Raw genomic sequence first — 24837 nt, 5'->3', positions numbered from 1 at the left:
CTCACTGTCCACACCCCTTCTACCTCCAAGTGGTCTCCATTTTTACTGCCTAGAGACCTCTCGAGTCTACCACCCTCTCCGCAGCCCCACTAACGCTACCCCTAAGCTAGCTGCCTCTGCCCCTTGTCTGTGCTACTGGGGTACCTCCCACCGCTTCTCCATGTTCTCCTGACCATGCGGTACACTGAACCAGAGTGATCCTGTTAAAGTGAGCACCGGCTTTTGTCCCCATACCTTCCATTCTCCTCATGGTGGCAGGTGACCATTTTCCAGTGCCGATCTGATGTAGTTGCCTTCCTACTTAAACCCCTTCTTCCCATTGCTCTTTGGAAATAGACTGATATCCTCAGCCTCATCCTCCTCTGGGACCTGTTGCTCACCCGCCTTTCCAGCCCCATCTCACCGCACTGCCCACCGTGCTCTGGGTCTGGCCGCCTCGGCCTTTCATCTCCCTGACGGCCTGAGCTCCCTTCTGCTGCAGGCCTGTCTCGCTTCTTTGTTCCTACGCGGCCCCTCTTCTGCCTTCCTTTCGCCTAGATATATACCACCAGGTTTCTGTTTCAGATCTCTCTTAAATGCCCCCTGTCCCCGGGGAAGTGTCACTAAATGGTTTAAGCTAGTCTCCCTCCCTCTTTCCCTTCCATAACCCCAGGCTCCTTACTTTGACAGCCCTCATCTGTTTTCAGGGCACATTTACACGTGTGATCTTTTGATTATAGCCTGTCTTCCCCACCAGAGTTAACCCCATGGGAGTGGGGCCCCAGTCGGTCTAGCTCATCACTGTGTCCCACAGTGTCTGACAAATTGTGGGCACTCTGTCAATGTGCTGATGAGGTGAATTAATGAAAGCATATGAACATGGCCTCATGTTTTAATCCATCTAGTGATGGATCTTTAAGATGTTTTCAATTTCCGCTTTGTAAGTCGTGTTAGAACAAATAACGAACCTTCTATAAATAGTCCCAGTCAGGGTTGGTGGGTGGAGCTTGTCACTGTCTGGACTGGAATGATTTCAGTTTGATATTTTACCTAAGTCTGTTCTCAAAGGGCATTTGTCCCTTTTATTAAAGGAGCTCATGTGCACAGAATTGGAATGGTCATAATGCTTGGCTGGTGACACTCTCTCATTTTGTCTGCAACCTGCTTTTGTATATTTTCTTAGCTATTTTAATATTGTAATAATCCCTGGTGAAACCAACATCAAAACCAGAAGTTCAACCCCATAACTAGTCAAATAGTTTCTTCATTAGCCCACTCCTTGACTTCCCCTTCCCATCTGCAGGGAATGATCACTCTGAATCTTGAGTTGATCTGTCCTTGGTTTTCCTTTTTGTAAAGTTAGGCTATTTACATGTTTTCATAGAAGAATTTAGTTTTACTTTAATTATTTTCATGTTTATAAAAACCGTGCCATGCATGACTCATGTTATGGTATCATGCATGTAATTCTCTGGTGCTTGCTTTTTTCATGAGATGTGTCCATATTGTTTGAGCTCGTTCTTTTGGACTGCTGTATCAAATTCCATTCTCCTATTCCCCTGTGGACCGGGACCGACAGGCACATTTGGGTATGTATCTTTGGTCGTCTGTGTGCTGGAGATTGTTTTAGGTATATACCTAGGACTGCAGTTGTTGGAATATAGGATACGTAATTGATCGTTTTGGGGGGGGGTGTCATGTCAGAGGATCTCCCAAAGTGGTCACGTTCTTATATACTCCCACGTGTGATGCATAATTGGTCTTGTGAATTCACACCCTCTTCAATGTTTTGTAGTATCAGAAGTTTTCATTTTTGCTGACTCAATGGGTGCGAAAAGGTGTCTCATTGTGGTTTCTGTATTTTGTGGCTCACTAGTGACCCCGAGCTCCTCTTCATATGTTTATTAGCCACGTGTGTGTCTTTTCTATGAAATACTGTTTTCCTATCTCTTGCTCGTGTGTGTGTGTGTGTGTGTGTTCTTCTTGTTGGTTGGTAAGTGTCCTTTGTTTCTTTTAGATCCTAACCATTTGTCAGCTGTATGAACTGCAAGTATTTTCTCCTTCGTAAGCTGTCTTTTCGCTTTGAGGGATCTTTTGATGAATGGACATTTTTATTGTATTCTGCACACTTCTCTAGTTACTACATTTTATGTACTATTTAAGAAAGTATTTCTTTACCTGGAGAACTAAAAGATATTAACCTATATTTTCCAGTAAGCATTTAAAAATTCAATTTTGCCAGCCTTTATTTAGTATGAATTTTATTTTTGTATATGTTTCTTGAGATAGGGAGCTAATTTCATCTTTTACTATCATTTTATTTTTCTTCTTTTTTGAAAATACCCCATTTGTGTCAATATGTAATATTTGAAACTTTATATTGTGTCCCGCCTGCTACAAAGCTACTGACAGAGTTAGGAATGACTGGATGCCTAATACATTTTTAATTGTGCTTACTCTCAGGCGTTTCTGCACTGTGATGATTTACCCATTGATTTGAAATTTTTCAGAAGCATATCTAATTATTTTTACTTATTAGTGGGAAAAAGGATTTCACCTTTATCTAAGATGACTTAACATCTTCCATGTTAATAGCACATCCTGGCTATGAGGCACATACAGATATACAGGATTCTCCTTGGGGAATTGGGGAATTGGTACTTTGAATAACAGTAATAGCAATAACAATAAAAAATACTTTGACTCTCAATTGACGTAGGGCTAGGGAGTTGCATTTTAAGAATATGAATTTTAATAATTCTACTTAGATAGACTCAGGGAGTTTGGTGATTGCCAGTAAGTTCATCAGGAACCCAAGAGATGGCAGGCAAATTGATCTTGATTTATAAACTGATCATCTTTTTTTTTCTTCCATTAAAACAACAAAACTATCTTATAACACCACATTGTAAATTTGTTTTTCTTTCTTTCTTTCTTTCTTTCTTTCTTTCTTTCTTTCTTTCTCTCTCTCTCTCTTTCTTTCTTTCTTTCTTTCTTCCTTCGCTCCCTCCCTCCCTCCCTTCCCCTTCCTTTCTACAGAGCGTAAGTGAGGGAGGGGCAGAGGGAGAGGGAGAATCATAAGCAGGCTCCACCCCCAGTGTGGAGCCTGATGCAGAGCTCGATCTCAGGACCCTGGGATTGTGACCTGAGCTGAAATCAAGAGTCGGACGCTTAACTGACTGAGCTACTGAGGTGCCCCTCTAATAAGCTATTTCTAACAGTTGTCCTATTTCCTGAATATCACAGATTGAGGACTTCTCAATTTTCATGAAATAATACACATTTTTATTAAGGATATAGATGCCTTTGTGCATTGGTCAGAGTTTAAACAACTTTATAAAATAGTGTAAATAATCTCCCCTGCATTTGGAATGTGTTGTTCTCTGAGCTTCTTCCTGAAAGGCGTGTGGTTTGCTTAGGGTTCTCCACTTGTGAGGAAATCCCTCCACATATGAGGAGCCCTTTCTTGTTTTGTACAAGTTTAAGGCAGTTGTAGAACCCCAGCAGCTATTTCTGTCTTCCCTGCTGGCCTTGAATCTATAGCGTGTCTTTCACGTAAGGTGGCCTCGCACGGGCTGGGATCTCTCAGTCGCGCTGCCTCTGTCAGGGTCTCCCCGACTCCCCAAAGCTTTCTTTCCTTGCCTTTCACAGAGCTGGGCCTGTGTGGGTCTCTTCTCCATGGCCTCCATTCCTGCTATGCTCTAGAGCAGTCCTGATCAGAGCTAGATGAGATTTAGGAAATGTTACCCTGGTGCTCCCACTCTCTTTGCTTGTCTACTTTCTGACTTCTTCCTGCTGTTTCCTTAAGTAGGGCTCTACCTTCTCAATTCGTGTTCCTTGCAGGATAAGCCCCTCCCACTTCTAGCTTCCAGCTCTGCCTCTCCATGAGCTTTTCAGGGCAGTCAAGGCAAGCGTGTGTGCATGCGTGCGCATACGGATAGCTAACGTGTATTTGCATGCTTGTCTGTGTGTGCACACAAAATAGCTAATGCTTATTGTTTACCACATGCCAGGCCCATGCTAAGTGCTCTGCAAGGTTGCTCTTAGAACAATCTCTGAGTTAAGCAGTCTTAATTATACCTATTGTATAGATGAGAAAGCTGAGGTATGAGGAAGTTTGTAACTTGGCCAAGAATATTCGGGTAACACTTGATTGTGCTGCAATAATATATCAATCGCCAAACCTCAGTGGCTCCCAAGAAAAGGTTAATTTCTCCCGTGTCATAGTCTGATGAAGGCACTTCCCTCCAGGTGGCAACTCAGGGATCCAGGTCCCTTTGTGTCATGAAGGTGCCGCCATCAAGAGGTGGCCTTCACAGTCACTGCTGAAGGATAGAGGGAGCTGATTGGGTGCAATGTTCTGCGAGCAGCACCTGGAAATATCTCATACCACCCCCACCACATGCCATTTGCCATAATTCAGTCACTTAGCCCCCAGAGGCTTTGACTAGGAAGAGGAGACGAGGTGAACATTTGCATGGTTTCTGTCATACCAGGTGCACATGCCAATAACTGTTGGGGCTGGGACTTGACCCAGGCCCTCTGCCTGCCTCCAAAGCCCATGTTCTTCAGCATCTTGCTGAGCACTTTCCTGGTACAGATATGTGGCCCAGGCCCATGTCATTTCCTTCAGCGTCCTCACGTCAAACAGGTGTCTTCCTAAGAGAAGCAATATTACACACTTTTGTCAAAAGAAAAAGGACTGGTTTCTCAAAATGAGTTTTCTACTTAATTTAGTCCTGAACATCCTCAAGAAACTTATTTTTTATAGGAAAAATACATTTTCTTTGTGGAAGAACTATTTACAGGTTAATTAACATCAATTAATTGACCTCTGAAGCCCCAGGTAAATGCATAAGAACTCTCAAAGAATATGAAGTCTGCTTTCCTTTAAAACTGTTTGTCCTGCTTTGCTCTGGTTGTTGCACGTTTGATCATGAGAAATTACCTTGTTTGATGAATGAATGAATTCGAACCAGATTCTTTTTTTTTTTTTTAATTTTTTTTCAACGTTTATTTATTTTTTTGGGACAGAGAGAGACAGAGCATGAACGGGGGAGGGGCAGAGAGAGAGGGAGACACAGAATCGGAAACAGGCTCCAGGCTCTGAGCCATCAGCCCAGAGCCTGACGCGGGGCTTGAACTCACGGACCGCGAGATCGTGACCTGGCTGAAGTCGGACGCTTAACCGACTGCGCCACCCAGGCGCCCCTCGAACCAGATTCTTCTCACCAGAGAACAAAAACTCCCAACAAAGTCTCTCCTTGGAGACATTGCTGTCTTGATGGAATGCTTATTCCTCTTGATAGGAGAGCATTTCTTGGTGAAAATATTATCAGTGAAGAAGCTCAGATCCAAATTTGCTAATATTTTTATATTTTGCTTTCAGTTCTATGTCAAATGTCCATACAAATATAATTTTTTTGAGTCATGGTAAGTTAGAGATGTATGAATATGGCAGATTGGGTGTAGAGTTGATTAAGTAATAAACTCTACTTCAGTTGTCCTTTTGATTTTTATGACAATTTTTTGAAAGCAGGAGATGATTTTTTCAGTAGGAAAACATTGATAAGTGTCATATACATGTGTCTATGATGTAAAATGAATTATAGATTATAGCCAATAAAATTTTCATTTGGGGCAGGGGATTTTTTTATCAAGCGTGATTGATATTTTTCTTGAAACTTCCTTGCAATAGTTTTCAAAAAGAAGGGGATTGTCAACAACGTCAAATAGTTCAGGAGAACCTAAGAGGAGGTTATTGACTTTGGCAACAGAGTTTGTTCAAGCCCTTGGTGGCCTTCTGTTTACATTGATGTGGTGTGGATTTCATCAGAAGCTGAGACCTCTCTAAGAGAACACATACAGGGACAGAAGCAAGGGAGGTGCCAGAAGTTACCAGACTCTCTGAAGGACAGCACCATATTTAGAAATAGTTGCGGCCACTTGGTTTTCTTGTGACAAAGAAGCTGTGAACTCCCCCAGTGACAGTGGTTGGCCATGATGAGGTGAACAGGATCTGGGCCAGATGTGAGAATTAATAAGTGGCAAACTCATGTGAAGGACAGAACCAGAAGGGGCTCTTCTTTTTTAAAATTATAGCATACTATTTAAGAGCACAGGCTCTGGAGGCAGAATGCCCAGATTGCAATCATAAATCCCAGCCAATTAGACCTGAAATGTGGGCTGTTTTCCCTGTTTGTTTCCCATCTAGCTCCAGTGTCATACTGTCTGGTCCAGAATAAGCTTCCTGGAGACCGTCCTTGTTTCCTGAGGTTACATGAGCCCCAGGTGCTAGAGTCAGCCTTGTGGTCTAGACTCCTACCCGTCAGCCCTGTGGACTAGACGCCTACCCATCTACCTTGTGGACTAGACCCCTACCCATCTACCCTGTGGACTGGACCCCTACTCGTCTGCCCTGTGGACTAGACTCCTACCCATCTACCGTGGGGATAGACCCCCACCCATCTGCCCTGTGGACTAGACCCCTGCCCATCTACCTTGTCGACTAGACCCCTGCCCATCTACCTTGTGGACTAGACCCCTACCCATCTTCCCTGTGGTCTAGACTCCAACCCATCTGCCCTGTGGTCTAGACTCCTGCCCATCAGCCCTGTGGTCTAGACTCCTACCCATCAGTGGTCTAGATCCCTATGCATCTACCCTGTGGACTAGACCCCTACCCATCTACCCTGTGCACTAGACCCCTACCCGTCTACCCTGTGGACTAGACCTCCACCCATCTGCCCTGTGGACTAGACCCCTACCCATCTATCATGTGGACTAGACCCCCACCCATCTGCCCTGTGGACTAGACCTGTACCCATCTACCATGTGGAATAGACCCCTACCCATCTGCCCTGTGGTCTAGACTCCTACCCATCAGTGGACTAGACCCCCACCCATCTACCCTGTGGACTAGACACCACTCATCTGCGCTGTGGACTAGACCCCTACCCATCCCACTGGACTACAGTTCCAGAGCCAGCAGTGCAAATCATGCTGTGTCCTTACCATTTTCTAGTGGGACTCTTTGGGCAAGTCACACACCTTTCTGGGTCTGCTTCTCTGACTCTGCAAGATTATGGCAACCCTCATCATGACTTATGTATACCAAATGAGAACATGAGCTCTTGGTCTGTTCTGTGGACTTGTATTTCAGTATGTAGCCCAGGGCCTGGCACACAGTAGGGCTCAGTAAAGATCTGTTGAATGAATGAATGAATGAATGAATGAACAGAACGAGATGAAATTCTATATGAGGCGCACACAGATACGCAGTAGTAGGGACTCAATTTTCTTGTCTCTCTTCATCGGGCTTCTCTGTGTAGCATATGTGTTTTTCACCTGCCCCACCAGATTGTGGCTGGCCTGAAATTCTCGATTTCTCCATCCCCTGTCAGTGTCAAACCCCATGCCTTGCACATTAGTGAATGTGGAATGCCTGATTAAATTGAAATTTAACTTCCTTAATCAGGATTTATTTTAGAAAAGCCTTCTAATATTGAGAATATAGTTTTTCCTCAGAGGAGCTATTTCTTTTTCTGAAAAGAATAGCTGCGATGCATGTTCCAAACTGCCACTGCCGAAATATTATTAGCATTTTGCACAAAGGATTTTTCAACTTCAGAGCCCTTCATTGTTCCAGCTTATTGGTGATTTCAGCCTATTTTTTTTTTTAAAGCTTGGCATTTCCAAGGCACAGAGAACATCTCATGTGTTCCCGTCCCAGCTCTACTCAGTGTCACTCAGATAGGTGTTCAGATGCCTTTGACTGGTGAGTCAGAAGCAGGTCACCTCCTCCTGGAGACAAGCCCTGAGTAGGATGGGCTGTAGGTCCTCACACCCAGCCTCACTCAGCTCAGGAAGTGAGTGTGTGGGCAGGTGAATGAGGGTTTTTGCACGTGGCTTAGTTCAGAGGTTCCGAGTGGAGGGCACCTCAGAGCTCGTCTCTGGTCGTGGGGCAGGGAGAGCAGGGGTGACCCCAGGAGACTGAAGGACTTGACCAAGGTCTGCAAGCTTGTGGGAGACAGGATTTCAGGCCTCTCCACTCTGTGTCCATCTTTGGGTCAGAGTACATTTCACTGCAACATATTCACAGGTTTGTGAATTTTCCATTAGTTACAAACAGGGCAGAGGGCATGGCCCTCTCCGATGGGCTGCGAATGCATGACCCATGATGGCTCTTCACCCACTCGCAGGACAAGAGATGGTGCCAGCTGGGACCGGGGGACAAACCAAACTGTAACCTGCTGCTCAGGGTTTCAATCCAGCGCCTTCCATTCACTAGTTAAATGACCTTGTGTGACCCTCCCAACCTCTCATCTCTCGGGTGTCCTTACCTTTAAAATAGTGAGGCTCGCTCATTCATTCAGCAATTGCTTATCAAGTATCTCCTACGTGCCAGGAATTTGCCAGGTGCCAGGACTACATCTGTGAAACAGTAATGTCCTCATGCTCATGGAGGCTGCATTGTAGTGAGGGAGAGGAATCAATAATGTGAGCATGTGTGTTTCTTGCTCTGTGTGTGTGTGTGTGTGTGTGTGTGTGTGTATGTAGTTAAGGGAGAGGGTCAGGAAGTGATAGGTACAATGAAGAAAAATAAAACAGGTGAAGAGATCAAAAGAAATGAGAGCATGAGGGTGATCAGGTGAGGCTTCTCTGAAGGGAAACTGCTTGTGTAGAGACCTGAATACAATGAGCTTGTGAGCTTGGGAACGATGGGACTGTTGGGGGGCATAGCATCCAGGCAGAGGGAATGGCACACGCAAAGGTCCTGAGGCAGGAGTACGTGCACAGTGTCTAAGAGCCAATGATGAGACTTGGTGCTGGGAAGGAAGCTGGACTGGGCCACGGAGGAAGGACAGGGATTCTATCGTGAAAGCGACAGCCCTAGTGTGAACTAGGGCAAGCCATCTGACTTCTCTCTTGAAAGGGTCACTCTGCAACCTGGTGAAGAAGAAACATAGGGACGGGAAATTGGGAGACTACTCTCCAGGCAAGAGAGAACGGCGACTGGAGCACCGTGGTGCCGTCAGCGGTGGAAGTTTGGGTCTGGGACATGGTGACGGTGTTGCTGGTAACACTTGCTGGGGGTGTGGGGGGGGGGTGTGAGTGGCCGTGGGGAGATGTGGAAGGCTCCAGAGGTTTTCATTAACAACAGCTTCATTGAGATACGATCCACACCCCGCCGAAGGGTAGAATTCAGTGATTTTCAGAATATTTACAGAGTTGCAACAGTCCATTTTAGAACACGGTCGTGTCCCCAGAAAACAGCCCTCTCCCCTTTGCCTGCTGCCCCCCGATTCTGCCACCTCCTCCCCCCAGCCCACGGCCACCACCGATCTACTTCCGGTCTCTATAGACTTGCCCATCCTGGACATTTCATGTAAGTTGAATTACTCGCTATGCGGCCCCTCGTGTCTGGCTTTTCAAGGTTCATCCATGTCGTAGCAAGTAGCTTCATTCCTTTTTCTGCCTGAATAATGTCCCGTTGTCTGCAGACCCCTCCTCGTGTTTATCTGTTCACCCACTGGCGCACACTTGGGTTGTTTCCACCATTTGGTGGTGGCGAATGGTGCTACTGTGAACCCTACCCTGGTTACCATCTCCCTTCGCTCCTCCTCCAGGGTCTTATGCTTCCGCCCTCTTCGGTCTCTCTGTCTCTGCCGTCCTTCCTCTTCTAACTTCGTCCTTGGCGTCTCATCAGCAGCGGTGCCGAGGTCTCATCTTAAATCCAGCCCCTTAACAGGCAGAAATTTAGGAAGTGCCTGCTGCTGCTTCCATATGTTGATCTCTCCCTCCCCTCCCCCTTCTTCCTTCCCTCCCCTCCCCTCCCCCCCTTCTCTCTCCCCCTCATCTTCTTCATCACGGCCACACCTCCATCTGTGGCCATGTTGTGATTTCCTGCCCATTTAGTTACACTTCCTTTCTCTTTACATCATGAAGCTTCTCCCCAAGGTTATTGGTGGAGTGTCCTCCCCACTAATTTCCAGGGCTCTTTCTTTGTCCTCATCCCCTTAGAAGCGTTTCTCGCCTGGCTTGCGTGGTGTCTGTTCTCCCGAAACCGGTCCAACCCTCCTCCCCTCCTTCCTTTCCCCTTTCTCTCTCAGGAGCCACCGTCTTGCCCCTCTGCTGCCACCTCCCTCTGCCTTCGGCAGCAATCACTCATTCTCAGCTGTCGCCTCTAAGTGTCTGGCTTCCAGACCCTTCCTTCCAGCCTGTCGCCTCCGCTCCAGCACCCCCAGTGGAATTGGGACCAAGGCGCCGCTAACGGCTCATGTCCTCCTCGGACTCGACCCCAGACCTGCGGGGCCCCCCTCCCTCTGCCTCTCACACACTTTCAAGCCTGACCTTTTCCAGAGCTCTGGTTTCTATCAACGGTGCCATCACCACCCTTGTCACTCAGCCTGGAAGCCCCTTGTCTTACCTTTGGACCAGTCACCAGGTTTGCTCGATTTACAGCGATTTCCCACCTGCCCCAGCTCTTCCCCCCCCCCCCCCCCATCCCCCATGCCCTGATCCAGGCTGTTGTCTCCTTCTGCCTGAATGATTGCGATAAGGCGGTCCGCCCTCTCCACGGTCCCCCCGCCCTGCTTCCAGAAGCTTCATTTCCCCTCGGACTTGAGGGAAATTGCTCCATCGCGCTGGGTCCAGCTTCCTGTCCGTGACCTGGGAAGGCTGACGGAACCCACGGCACCGCACTCCAGGGGTGCCGTGAGGTTTAGGGAACACGGTGCCTGTGCCGTGTTCACCCAGCAAATGTCGGCTGCTGTCCCTGCTGCCATTCTTGTCGAGCCGCCGGTTCCGCGCCCTGCCCTGTGCCCCACCGCTGCTTCCCCGGCAAGTGACTTGGCCTCGGCTCCTCTGTGTCGCCCCTGTCTAGGGAGCCACTGTGGACCACGTGAGACCCTCAGAAGGTCCTTTTCTCCTCTGCTAAGACCCGCTCCCTGCCCGCTCTTCCTTGCCTCTGTGCTGGCCTTGGCGCCTGGGTGGCTCAGTCGGTTAAGTGCCCGACTTCAGCTCAGGTCATGATCTCGTGATTTGTGGGTTTGAGCCCCGTGTCGGGCTGTGTGCTGACAGCTCAGAGCCTGGAGCCTGCTTTGTATTCTCTCTCTCTCTCTCTCTCTCTCTCTGCCCCTCCCCTGCTCACTCTGTCTCTGTCTTTTGAAAATGAATGTTAAAAAAATCAAAAAGCCTCGTGAAAAGGAAGTATAACACACACGAGGAGTAAAGAAATGTGGGGTTGGGAGTCTGTGGTCCTGGGTGCGATTGCAGGTTGAGCCACTCTCCAGCTCGACCTTGCTCTCTTGAGCCCAAATGTTCTCACCTGTGAAGTGGAATAACAAGTCTCGACCTTGTAGGAGTTAGAACGCACACATCCACACATGCACATGCACACATCTACGCACGGCCACAGAATGGGGGATGCGCCAAGGGCACCTCTTTGAGCCTCTCAGTGCTAGTACAAGTTCAGCGGATGGGCGCTTTCGTCCTCCTTGTTGCCTCCCCAGAGGCTGGGCCCGTGCCCCCCCACCCTGCCCCCGTTTTGCCCATCCATAGTGCCTATGCCCGAGGAAGGGACGAGAGTTAAGCCCTCCCCCTAAATTGAAGTGGGTGAGAACAGGAAGCGACCGGTCTCGGACACGCCTTCCCCACGTCTGCACTCCGATCAGAAACCTTCACGGATGCTGCTTTGGTACCCCAGCTCCGCAGCGTGTGGGTTTGAGGCCGCAGCCCCATCGTCCTCCCCGGGGCCTCAGCCAGTGCGTCCAAGAGTGCCTGTTTGGTACCGTGACCCTGCTTTGGCTCACGCTGTGTGTTTGCTTCGTGGGAACGCATCTTCACTCCTCTGAACGTGTCTCAGATTCCCCAGCTGTGAATTTTCACTCATCAAAAATTCTTTCTCGGGGCTCCTGAGTGGCTCAGTCGGTTAAGCGGCCGACTTTGTCTCAGGTCACGATCTCACGGTCCATGAGTTCGAGCCCCATGTTGGGCTCTGTGCTGACAGCTCAGAGCCTGGAGCCTGCTTCTGTTTCTGTGTCTCCCTCTCTCTCTGCCCCTCCCCCATTCATGCTCTGTCTCTCTCTGCCTTTCAAAAATGAATGAATGTTAAAAAAAAAATTTTTTTTTAAATAAAAAAAAATTCTTTCTCAGAGAACGAATACCTACCTTCCCTATAGCTTGATTTATTATACAAACCTACAATTCAGCTGATAAATATCTTGAAGTCAGTCCCTTAACCTGTCTGTCTCGTGGCATAAATTCTTAATGTAATACTTTTCTCCCTTTGGTTTCAGTTTTTCTTGGAGAGTCATCAGGACATCCTTAATGAAAGGAAATTTCTTTTTTTTTTTTTAATTTTTTTTTTCAACGTTTTTATTTATTTTGGGGACCGAGAGAGACAGAGCATGAATGGGGGAGGGGCAGAGAGAGAGGGAGACACAGAATCGGAAACAGGCTCCAGGCTCTGAGCCATCAGCCCAGAGCCCGACGCAGGGCTCGAACTCACAGACCGCGAGATCGTGACCTGGCTGAAGTCGGACGCTTAACCGACTGCGCCACCCAGGCGCCCCTGAAAGGAAATTTCTTGAAATCTCTCTCACTTTGTAATCACAGATTAGACCCTATAGGTGTCACGTATAGTCTGGCCTCTACCAAGATCACAGTTTCTTATTTGCGTTCTAGGAAAATGGAAGGAAAGAGACCCTAAAAATAGTGATGCATGGTGCTATGTAGTCATTAATTACTTTATAATGAGTACTTCCAGAGTCCCTGGCTGTGTGGTAGGGGTTGGGGGACACGAATCCCCAACACCTGCTCTTAAATAATAGGAAAGCAGATCTGGAAACAATGCAGTGACAGGCACGGTCATCAAGCCTGGGGGCTCCCGGTCACAGAAAGAAAAAACATGTGTCCGCAGTGCAGTCAGTAAAGGCTTTTTCATGCAATATTTGACTTTCACTCTTCGGTCTTTTTCTTTTGTAATCTGTCACATGTGTAACTCTTAAATGAATAATATTAATATTTGATATTTTAAAAATTGCTGCTAGTTTCCTGGACCAGTGGTTCTCAGACTTTAGCATGTACCTTGAATCAGAATCACCTGGAGGGCTTCTTAAGGCCCAGATTGTAGCCTGTATTCTGCCCTCCGCTCGCCCCACCCCCTCCCAAGAGTCTCTGATTCTGTAGGTCTGGGATGATGCTGGTGAATTTACGTTTGTAGCGAGTTCCCAGGTGATGCTGATGCCTCTGGTCTAGGGACCACCCTTGGAGAACTGCTGGTCTAAACTGCCTTTTAAAAACTGAGAGATCCAATAATATTGGCTTATTGCTTGGCAGTGTTAAAATCCGTAAATTAGTCATTCATTCAAAAACATTGAGCCATCTGTGATGTAATCGGGCACGGTGCAAGCTATGTAGATTGATAGCAACGCTCATGCTGCTCAGAGTGGGTCTCATTCGGTCATTACAACCACCCTGGAAGCCATGTATTGTCATTTTCCATATTTCACTCAAGGGGGCCGAGAAGGTCAAAGTCAGTCCTTTGATGTGCTACTCAGCTGAGCTTTGTATGGCCGTCCCTGACCTTTGACTGTGCAAGCCACTGTCCTTTCCACTGTGCCTCTTACCTATGTGTGCTAATTCGATCTGGTTACTTTCTAACTTTGAGATTAATTTTTCCTGATTTTGCTGGATGTCAGCTTTCTTCCATGCTTTTCTGTCTATTGCATATTCCGATTTTAATTACATTTTATTGACTGCCTTTCACAGATGGGCCTTCTATGTCTTCCTTCCTTTGCCCTTGGTTTTTAAATCATGTTTGCATTTGTTCAGATGTGTTTGTTTTTCCCCTGCCAGCAGATCTCACTACTTTTTTTCTGTTAAATAATTCCTGCCTTCTGACTTTGAAATTGGATGCCTCTGAGGTTGAATGTCTAGATGGCCCACAGATTCCTGCTATTTATTTCTTGCTTCAAAGTGCTAATATTAGGCCCTGCATCTCTGCAGCCCCAGCCCAGCTGCTCTGATCCCCCGAGGGCAGGAGCTGAGGCTGGTGGGTTCTCTCCCTGCCATCAGCTTTTCAGTACACAACGAGTAGCTTCGCCTGACTGCACAGCCAGCTATTAAGAGACCAGGAATGTTAAAAATAGCTCCCGCCACCTTCCCACCTTGGAAGCTTTCAGGATGGCTCTCCAAAGAAACAATTAGATCCTACCTCCCTGAATCAAAGCAACACAGAGGAATAGCTTTGTTTCCGTAAAGGAATCTCGAAGTAAACATGCACAGAAACAGTTGTGCAGGGAAGCAGGATGTTTAGAAAAGCAACTGATCTATGGCCTTGTTTTTTTTAACAGCCTGACGAGGGGCGCCTGGGTGGCGCAGTCGGTTGAGCGTCCGACTTCAGCCAGGTCACGATCTCGCGGTCCGGGAGTTTGAGCCCCGCTTCAGGCTCTGGGCTGATGGCTCGGAGCCTGGAGCCTGTTTCCGATTCTGTGTCTCCCTCTCTCTCTGCCCCTCCCCCGTTCAAGCTCTGTCTCTCTCTGTCCCAAAAATAAATAAACGTTGAAAAAAAAAAAAATTTAACAGCCTGACGCATTTAGCCAACTTTGCGTACTGGTGATTTATCACTGAACTCGAGAAGGTTTTACTTCATTTCAAGAGCACAACCAGCATAGACAGTGATTTGGGGGTGCTGTGGGGTACAAGTTTTTGGTTATGTTGCTTGCGATCAAAAGATACTATTAGGATGTAGTTGTCTCCAAACCATTTGGATGCTCGCAGGAAAACTTAGCCATTTTTCTCTCTATACATGGATACATTTTAAGTTATGTTTTCTACTTAAGTACAAAATAGTATAAAATTGAAGACTCCAAGTATACATTAGACCAAATGTAATCTGGGAATGCATCCACTGAATGGGTTATTTAGTTCAATGCATTTCCTACAAGGTATCTGGTTGCTTTACCATCTGCCGGCCTTCACTTAGTACATGTGCTTTATTTCGTCCAACATCCTTGCTCATGGTCAGGTGCTCTAAAAGCACTAAGCCTCCATTTGGAGTTGAGAGCTTTGCCAGTCGTCCATATGTCCTTGAAAGGCATCCTTATTATATATCCCAAGGCATAGCTTTTCTTAAATCTTCTTTGTTGCAGTAGAATGTTCTCCAAAGAAATGATGAAACCTCTGGGATTCCCTAAAAGGAGAGAGCGGTATTTCCAATAGTCTTCTATTTTGGAACCAATTATTACATTATTTATTCAATGAATGGATTTTGATTTCTAAAAATGTGCTCAAGGTTCGATATCCCTGCTTCGAAAGGACAGTTTTCTGTTTAAGGGAAGATAAAAGGCATTGGGATGAAGACAAGTGTTTGTAATCTGAAGGACCAAGGTCTCATTGACCTAAACCAGGGTTTCTCAACTCTGGCGTGAGAAGCACGTTGGGCTGGTCATTCTTTGTTGTAGGGGACTGTCCTGTGCACTGTGGATGTTCAGCACCATCCTGACTCTTATCTACTAGATGTCAGTAGCACCCCCCAGTGGCGTAACAATAGACAATGTCTCCGGACATCACCAAGTGTTCCCTGGGAGGGGAGCGGGTGTCGGAGGGTAGAGAGAATCATCCTGGTGGGGAATCAGTCTGGCCTAGGGAATTAAACCTGGATGGACTGTTGCAGGGCAACGAGTCCTGCTTCAGGTCTGTTGATTTGCCGTGTCTTAGGCGCCTGTGGAAGGTGCCGAACGCTTCTTGGAGAAGTAAGACTGAAGCTCAGAAGGGGGTCAGCATAACTTTTCATCCATCCCAGTCTGGCTGGGGAGGAGGGGTCCTTTAGCAGAGCACTTGCTCCACTGTGGTGTCCCCCGCATTGGAAGCATAGACCGTGGCAGAACACAAGGTGATTTTAGATAGCACCTGTTTGAAAGGATACATGCGTAGTTTAATAGGCATGTATTTATTTTAATGTGCGTTAGGGAAAAAACAGTCACACATTTTGCCCATGCTGTTTTGGGTATTATTGCATAAGGAGAGGCTAAATCTAAGTTGAGAGATATGGTTGATTTTAGGGCAGAAGCTTGAAGCAAGTTGATTGATTTGTGCTAGGAAATGTTTAAGTATCGAGGATTCAGAGATTACCGAGAAAGGCGAACTCCCAATTCTTAGGGAATTTGTTGTTGAAAGAAAACCAACAAAGAAAGGCCTTTTGGTTAATAAACATAATTGATGGAGCATGAAGGAACCCTATGGGGGACAGCAGGAGACTCTAGGACAAAGCCCTGCTTCCATGGGTCACCTTCTAGGTGGAGAGGTAACAAGTCTACTTGTGTCTTGTCAAGTAGAGGTATGTGCTAAGAAGAAGAATAAAGAAGGGCTTGAGGCCTGAGGTCCGAGCAGGTGATTTCTGCACAGAGACCCGGCTAATGGCAGGGGCGGCCATGGAAGGGTGTAGGCTCAGAGGGAACACTTCGTGCAAGGTGGCGGTGGGACTCCAGGGCTGAGGTTTCTGATGGCCACTCTAGGCTTTCCTGCATAGGGAAGGTGATCTGAAATGATCTTTTGTGTTTGTTCCTTGCAAGAATTAAACATAAATCATAGTGATTCTCAAGCTCCATTAAACTTCTCAGCATATACTGGCTTAGCCTTATCTTTCAACTTAAATTCATGCATCAAAAATCAATTATTCAGCTGAACATTTTAATTGAATCGAAGTCTGATAGACGCTCTCATGCACCAAATTATCCCAATCACGACACATTCTTTGCTCGATCTCTGACATCACGTCACCATCTGTGTATGCGGTTCTTCCTCTTTCTGGGGTAAAAGACTCAGACTGCTAAGGGGAGAGCTGTGTTATTCTCGGCTAATTGCAGTTCTTGACCCAAACGAATTAGAACAGGCACTCAGGGGTTGGAGGTTGTTTCCGGGAGAGAGATTTTTGCCTGTCTCCCAAGACCCGGGCATCCGGGACAATTCTCAAGTCGGTGATGAACACACAGAGGCCACTCTTCTCCCTTATTGCCTCCAATGGCAGTAAACACTGGTTCACACTCTCCAAATGGGGTTGATTTCACAACACACAACCCCCTGGATTCATAAGACATCTTGACCTAACTGTTCTGATTTTATCTGTCATTCCCCTCGAGTTTGTAGCAGACTTCCTACCCTGCATCACTGGATTTCACGTCTCCCTACCTGGTGCTGGAGACGACTTTAATGTACTCTCTTATGTCCTCTACTCCTTTATGAAATTCATTTTTAACCCGCCCCCCCCCCCACCTCTGCTTCCTGCTCTTACAGATGAAACTCCCCTGCATTTCCTGTAGTCCCTTTCCCTAGGTTTATTGCTGACTTTCTTCTGGAGCTTTGTGTTACATGACAGTTTTTTTTTTTTAATTTTTTAAATGTTTATTTATTTTTGAGAGAGAGAGAAAGAGAGAGACAGAGTGCAAGTGGGGTAGGCAAAGAGAAAGGGAGACACAGAATCTGAAGCAGGCTCCAGGTTCTGAGCTGGTCAGCACATACCCCATGCGGGGCTCAAACCCATGAACTGTGAGATCATGACCTGAGTCGAAGTCAGACACTTAACTGACTGGGCCACCCAGGTGCCCCTTTGTTACGTGACAGTTTTAAATTCATGCCACACTTCTCTTTTTAGGGCAGGACCACAACTGCTTTCGTTGTATCCTGTGTCTCTGTCACATCTTTGTGTGGTCCTGAGGCCACAGCCTGAAAACACCATTAAAGACTGTGAGAAGAAGCTTGGTGACTTTAGGGACACTTGGACTCCACGGTGGCCACAGTGCAGTGGTGGATGGGGAGAATGTGTGGGGATGAAGGAGGCAGGGGCCGGATCACGTTGTGCCTTTTACCCGTGGAGTCAAGTGTTTGGGTTTTGTTCCCAGCCCTTTGTAAAGCAGGTGGAAGGTTTTAAGAATAATAGGATATAAGCTATGTCTTAAAAAAATCTCTCCGGCTACTCCCACGTGGACTGTAGAATGGATTGTAGGAAAGCAAGAGTAGGGGTAAGGAGATGGGCTGAGGGGGCCTGTCTTAGGTCCTGGTGAGAGGCAATGTTGTCCCGACCTGGACAACGTGAAAGTACCATGTGGTTATAACACTAATTTGGAAGGGGGTCCATGAATGCTTCGGGTTTGGCTAAGAAGGGGCCATATCACTCGTTCTAAGGAAAGGAATGGAGACAGTTACTGCTGTTTGCCTTGGTAGTTGGGTATAGACTTTGTCTTTGGAAACCTGAATGAAGGAGGTTTTCTCTGTTGTGCATTTTTAAGGACGTCTGAATGGCATCCACACCTTTCATGCATACTGCTGGGCCTTTACATGGGCTTTTCTTTGTGCCTTGCCAATATCCCATTGGGAACTTATGACCTAGGTCTTTAAGTCCTGAAATGCCCATTTGTGTGTGTGTGTGTGTGTGTGCGCGCGCGCGCACACGCGTGTGTGTGTGTGGGCATGCGCGTGTGTGTGCATGTGTGTGTGTGTGTGTGTGTGTTAGAGAAAATCCTCCTGTTAGCAACATGCACGAAATGACCACCTAATACCTTTCTTATCCACTGTGTTGACACAATCATTGCTTTGCTTGAACATTCCACAAGGTCCTCTGAATGTGTGTCACTGCTTTGGTTGGGTGAGGAAATGTCCATGATCAGCATGGTTATTTCATTCCCCAGAGAAGATACCGGCTTCCCGCAAGATGGAAGAAAGAACCCAGGCAAAGCCTTCATGGCCTTGTAAAATTTAAATTCCATTCACTCATTTAGTTTTAACACCTTGGTTATGATATCAAATGAAAAAACAACAGACATGGATGGGTAATTTGTGTATGCCTTAGATGTGCAGTTCAGAATATTATATATAGGTTAATATCAGGGATTTGTCTGACAACTGTAGATTTCTGCTTTCTGCGGGGCTAAGAAATGACTCACTGGCGTTTAAGAGTCCCTGAAACCAGCAACAGGACACTCGCAGTCCCTTGTCCTCTCCCAGATCTGGCTTCAGTTGGCTCAGTGCAGTCAGTGATGGCGCTCCTGGGACTTCCGACTAAACTGGAACTACCTTCTTTGGCGTCAAGAATCATGCCTGGCCTGGTGTGGACAAGCATCAGGCCTTGAATTACAGCCGGGCAGACACACAGGCTGGTTCTTGCTAGTAACTGACCAGCCGGTCACCTGCCGCTAAGGATACTCAGTAATCCCATAATCCCATAATCCCAGCTGTGCTTCCCTGCCTCCCTCACTCCTCCATTGCTGTTTTCCTTTTCCAGTTATATCGAACCTGTAGACATGCCAATATATACATACTTTATAGGTCTAAGTACACACTTTTGCTTATAGTTCCATGTTTCCCCTATTGAAAAAATCTTTGCGAGAAAGCTGTAAAGCTTGAGAGCCAAAAGCAATGATATAGTGACTGGTCCCTGACCTGTGTTCCTCATTAGAGAGGACTATTGGCATTTGAGTAAGAAAATTTTCTTGTACTGGGTCGTCTCGGGCAGTGCAAGACTTTAGAATCTCCACCACTAAGTACTGGTTGGACAATCCCAAACACCCCACACACTGCAATGTGGATTGACCTCTTAGGTTGAAATCCTACTATACTTGAATGCATAAATATTGGAGCATTTAACAGCGCTTAAGGTTTAATTTATTAGATTTATTAGATAATAGTGAATTAAATGCATGGGAAGATTTGTGTATTATTCGACAAATGGGGTTCTTAAAAAGAAATTGTTGAAATTAATAAATGTAGTTTAAAGTATTTAATTCAGTTTGTAAATGGGACCGCACGTTAAAGAGGCCATTAGAAGTGATCTTAAAAAAAAAAATCTCCATTAGTTCGGGATACATCTTGAAGTCTTTACAGGTGAAATGAAATTTGCTTTAAGATACCCCAACAGGGAAAATATAAAACTATGAGAGAGCTAGATGAAATTAAATGGACAGAATGCTAGTGATTTGTTGAAGTTAGGTGATAGAGACATGAGGCTTGTATACTAGTCTCTCTACGTTTAGGTATGTTTAAAACTCCCAAATAAAAAGTTCAAAGAAAGTGAACGTTAAAATTTTCTCTAAAGAACTTCGAAGCTCATGGAATCCTGAATTTTGCTCATATTGTTTCTGTCTGGTAGGGACATATACATCCCTTACAGATGTATGATATCTCATTGGCTTTTGGCTATTTTTAATGATTTTGTGTGATTCTGTGGTCACAGTTTTAAGATCTTCGTGATGGCAGGATTCATGACTCTATATCCTGTAAGCACACTGCTTCTAACAAGCCAGTATTTGTAATTGGCTGTCTTTTTCATGAAGGTACTTTTGTAGTCTGTTGTAGAAATGTTGAAAGCAGGGATTTAAAGAAAATTTTTGGTAAGCCCAAGAATAACCATGGTGTTTAGGCTGTGTCTATCTATGTCTGTGCATTTCCTTATACATCATCTTCTGTTATTTTCCCTTCATGTTAAATACATGTTTTTGAGCATGTGATGCATGTTGCCTCAGGCATGATGATGCATTTAAGGGATTGGGCTCAGGAGTTTGACTCCCCGTGTGCCATTGTGAAAATCACTTAAACTCCCCAGTTCTCAGTTTCCCCATTCGTGAAACGGACATGGTTATGATACTGACCTCATAGTTTGCAGTGAGGATGAGTTAATGCATAGAAGAAAAAATAAGTGTTCTATTATAGGTATTAGCTATGATTTTTAGTCAGAAACTTATTGGTAGCACTCTTCTGAAAAACAGTTTGCTCTCCCTCATTCTGAATTTAGGGCCGTCATTTGAAGATCTATGAACATACTGTTATCACATTAAGATATTCTGTTCTGCAATTTTGAAACAGCTTTTTGTCCTGGTGTTTGGATTTTTAGTTTATACAATTATTTTATTCATCTTATCACATTCACTAATAAACTACAATCTCCTGAGCTGTTTTCAAGCCTGTAGGGGAGAGTAAGGTTGTACTTAAATGCCTCCACATTCACAATCTGTAGTTTATACTCGTTTTGCAGGTAATTGAAGCTCAGGCTAATCATTCCTCTTCTAATATCACCGATTTACTTTTGCAGATCTCAGATTCAACTGCTAATGACAGTCTTTCAAAACTAATAATTCAGAAAGACAAGTTTTTAAATACTTAATGTACAGCCTAGCAAGGTATAAAATGCTACGGTATGATTATAATCATGTAGAAAATATCTGTGCATAAAAATTTCTGATAGGAATCATCTCCAAATTATTCAGAGTCTGTCACTCAAATAACAGAACTAAGGGCAGAGCCTCTTTCTGTTTGACATCTTGTGTTCAAAGTTTCTTTCATAGCCATTTTCCACTTTAAAGTGAATTTATTTCTCTGGAGGGCTTTGTTTTCAAAGTTACTAAGTAATGTGGAATTTATTCACTTAAAATTTTTTTGATGTTTATTTTTGAGAAAGAGAGAGAGAGAGAGAGAGAGAGAGAGAGAGAGAGAGAGAGAGAGAGAGAGAGTTCAAGCGGGGCAGGGGCAGAGAGAGAGAGGGAGACACAGAATCCGAAGCAGGCTCCGGGCTCTGAGCTGTCAGCACAGATCCTGACATGGGACTCAAACCCACAAACTGTGAGATCATGACCTGAGCTGAAGTCAGATGCTCAAGCGACTGAGCCACCCAGGCTCCCCTAATGTGGAATTTATTTAAAGCTTTTGGGTTGCATTCTCATAGATGGGAGTCCTTACTTCCGTATCACACATGTGTTTATGTTACTGTCCAATGAAATCCCCGCCAGAGTCTTGCTTCACAGAGAATTTACTAGGCTGGATGGGATTCAAATAAAACCAAGAATAATATATTCAGGTGCTTAACATTATGTGTGTCTCAATCTCTTTATCTTTAAAATGAAGGAATGGGGCATGGCATTAACACAGAATGGTTCTTCCAGCTGGAAAGTATAAATTAAAGAAATTTTAATGACTAGTGTTTTTCCTTGTGCTTTTTAAAAATAGGTATTGGGATGACACTGACACAGGGAAGGTGGCCGTCCTCTAAGTTAGATGGCCTCTCAGTTAGATGGCCTCTCGTCTACACACACATTGTAGACTGTGTTTTGTCCTGTGTCAGAAGGAAGCTGGGAACCCTCAGTTTCTGAAGGTTCTGACTCGTATTTCAAAGTAAAGTGCAGGGCTAAGGCTGAAGGAAAGTCTCTCCTTGCAGTAAAAGATTTTTGCAAAGTAAATGATTTTTGAACTGTGATTCTAAACTGCTAAGACTGTTTCTCATTGCAAAACCAAAGCAGACCGAGGAGGAGTGGCTGGGTGGGGGGCTCTTTTGCTCAAAGCTGCTGCTTTTGGTGGGTGGGGTACTGATTAGACTCCATCAGTTCCCGGGGTAGTTCGCAATGGTTTTGGAATAACACATTTTATAAAATATCTATCTTGTTTTATTCAGGTTATACTGGAGAGCTGTGCCAATCCAAGATTGATTACTGTATCCTAGACCCATGCAGAAATGCAGCAACATGCATTTCTAGTCTCAGTGGATTCACCTGCCAGTGTCCAGAAGGTAAGTATTATTGCCTAAGGATACCTGTTTTTCCTTCCCATTTTTAACCCATAAACTACTTTGATCAGCTTTAAATTTCTGAAAACCTCTGTGCGAGAGAACTTCCTCCATTTGTTCCATTTATAAAGCGAAATATAAGGTAGTCTTTTCTTTAAAAAATCTGTGCTAGAATAGCTTGAGACTTATGTTTGAATGTTAGACATAATCTAGGAATTTCTGTGATTTTACTTACACCTTGAAAATGAATACATGTAACACAGTGATAACTATAAGTTTTTTCCTAAATTTCACGCGTTAAATTTTCAAAATTTTGTTTGTTTTAGATACCGGTGCACATAAAAAATATTTCAACATGAAGTTCACCTGCTTTTATTTTATTTTATTTTATTTTATTTTATTTTATTTTATCTTATTTTATTTTATTTTATTCTTAAAAAATGTTTATTCCTTTTGGCAGGGAGAGGGTGTGAGCAGGGGAGGGGCAGAGAGAGAGGGCGAGAGAGCGAGAATCCCAAGCAGGCTCCGAGCTCTTAGCGCAGAGCCGGATGCGGGACTCCATCTCCCGAACCTGGGAGGTCATGACCTGAGTGAAAATCAAGAGTTGGACGCGCGACAGACTGAGCCACTCGGGTGCCCGTCACCTGCTTTTATTTTTAAATCAACTTTCTAACACCTTAGAAACTTCAAGTTATCTGGAAAGTCACATCTTTTGAGCTACTTTTCTTTTTATTTATTTATTTATTATTTATTTTAATGTTTATTTTTGAGAGAGAGAGAGAGGAAGAGAAAGAGAGAGAGAGAGAGAGAGAGAGACAGAGCGCGAGCAGGGGAGGGGCAGAGAGAGAGGGAGACAGAATCCGAAGCAGGCTCCACGCTCTGAGCTGTCAGCACAGAGCCCGGCGCGGGGCTGGAACTCGTGAAGCACGAGATCGTGACCTGCGCCGAAGTGCCACCCAGGCGCCCTTTTAGCTACTTTTAGTTAAAAAAAAGTTTTACTGTTAGAGTAGTTTGACCTGAAGGGGCAGGCAGGTGACCATAGTTAGCAAGCTGGTATTCAAGATACGATTTTGTACTCAGAGGAAGTTCTCATTTCTGCTTGGAGGGATGTTATGGAAGGGATTACTTTAAACACTAATGTTGTAAGAATCACCTGATGTTAGGGTTTTTTGTTCTTTATTTTTTTTGAGATTTATTTATTTATTTATTTATTTTTATTTTTTAACGTTTATTTATTATTGAGAGACAGAGCACGAGCAGAGGAGGAACAGAGAGAGAGGGAGACACAGAATCTGAAGCAGGCTCCAGGTTCTGAGTTGTCAGCAGAGAGCCTGACGAGGGACTTGAACTCACGAACTGTGAGATCATGACCTGAGCCGAAGTCGGTCTCTTAACCGACTGAGCCACCCAGGTGCCCCTAGAGGTTTTTGTGTTTGTTTGTTTGTTTTTAAAACCGGCATGTCAGCTCCTGATCCGCAGAGGTACTCGGACAACTGCATAAAGTGTGAGGACATCGTCTGCAGAGATGAAGTGTAGAGTCTGAGTGCATACACTCAGGAACCGTCTCTGGGCTCCACATTACCCTACCCTGCCCCTGGCTGAGAGGCTGCAGGGCAGCAGTGGTTCGGCACGGCACTTGCTGAAAGGCCACCAACCTCCCAGGTGACCCAGGGGCTCAGGGTTGCAGCATCTCCTCCTCCTCAGTGTTTTGAAGACCGGACGTGAAGAAGTGAATCCTGTCCCCCAGCTTCCGCTCACCTGTGCAGGCGTGGGAGCTGCGCCCCCAGGTTGCTTGTGTTTGCGATGTATGTGGTTACCATGGCAGTGGAGTAGAGTGTGTTTGAGAAAAGTGTGTTTCACCCTCCCCTTGGGTCTCTGGAGCGAATGGAAAACGCGGGCATGTTGAAAGGGGTTGAGGGCTGAGCAAGCAGCACGCATTGTCCCTCACACATGGAGCTCTGCGGATTTTCAGGGCTTCGCTGCACCCTGGGTCAGGCGGTTGCCAACCAACTGGTTGTAGCCTGTGCTTGCGGTCAGGGGTGGGCGTCAGGGTCACCAGCCGATTGACTGCAGCAAATCATGAATCCCCCCCGCCGCCGCCCGCTCCTCCTAAATGTGGGCTAGAATGAGACTGCATACTTCCCAGAACCATTCCGGGTACAAATGGGGGGATTCTTGCGAAAGAGCTTTGAAAACTCCAAATTGCTTATTTTTACAGTTTTGACTGTCACCAGAAGGTTAAAATGAGACCCCAGAGGCTCATAGAGGCAGTGACTTCAAAAATCACAGCAGCCATAAAGGATGGCCCT

At 45.6% G+C, this 24837-nt stretch overlaps 1 protein-coding gene across 2 annotated transcripts in view; it reads left to right on the top strand.

Moving 5' to 3' along the window:
- The window catches only part of DNER (delta/notch like EGF repeat containing), a 322783-nt gene that overhangs the window by 202440 nt on the left and 95506 nt on the right, over positions 1–24837 (top strand). For both annotated transcript variants that reach the window (XM_043578058.1, XM_043578059.1), the window contains exon 7: positions 22418–22531. In XM_043578058.1, the coding sequence (XP_043433993.1) occupies positions 22418–22531 (114 nt within the window). The remainder of the gene's footprint in view (positions 1–22417; positions 22532–24837) is intronic.

The sequence above is a fragment of the Prionailurus bengalensis genome, chromosome C1 (assembly GCF_016509475.1).
Source record: "Prionailurus bengalensis isolate Pbe53 chromosome C1, Fcat_Pben_1.1_paternal_pri, whole genome shotgun sequence".
NCBI classification, from domain to species: Eukaryota; Metazoa; Chordata; class Mammalia; order Carnivora; family Felidae; genus Prionailurus; species Prionailurus bengalensis.
Note: the sequence above shows the minus strand (reverse complement) of the source record. Positions and strands in the feature narration are given on the sequence as shown.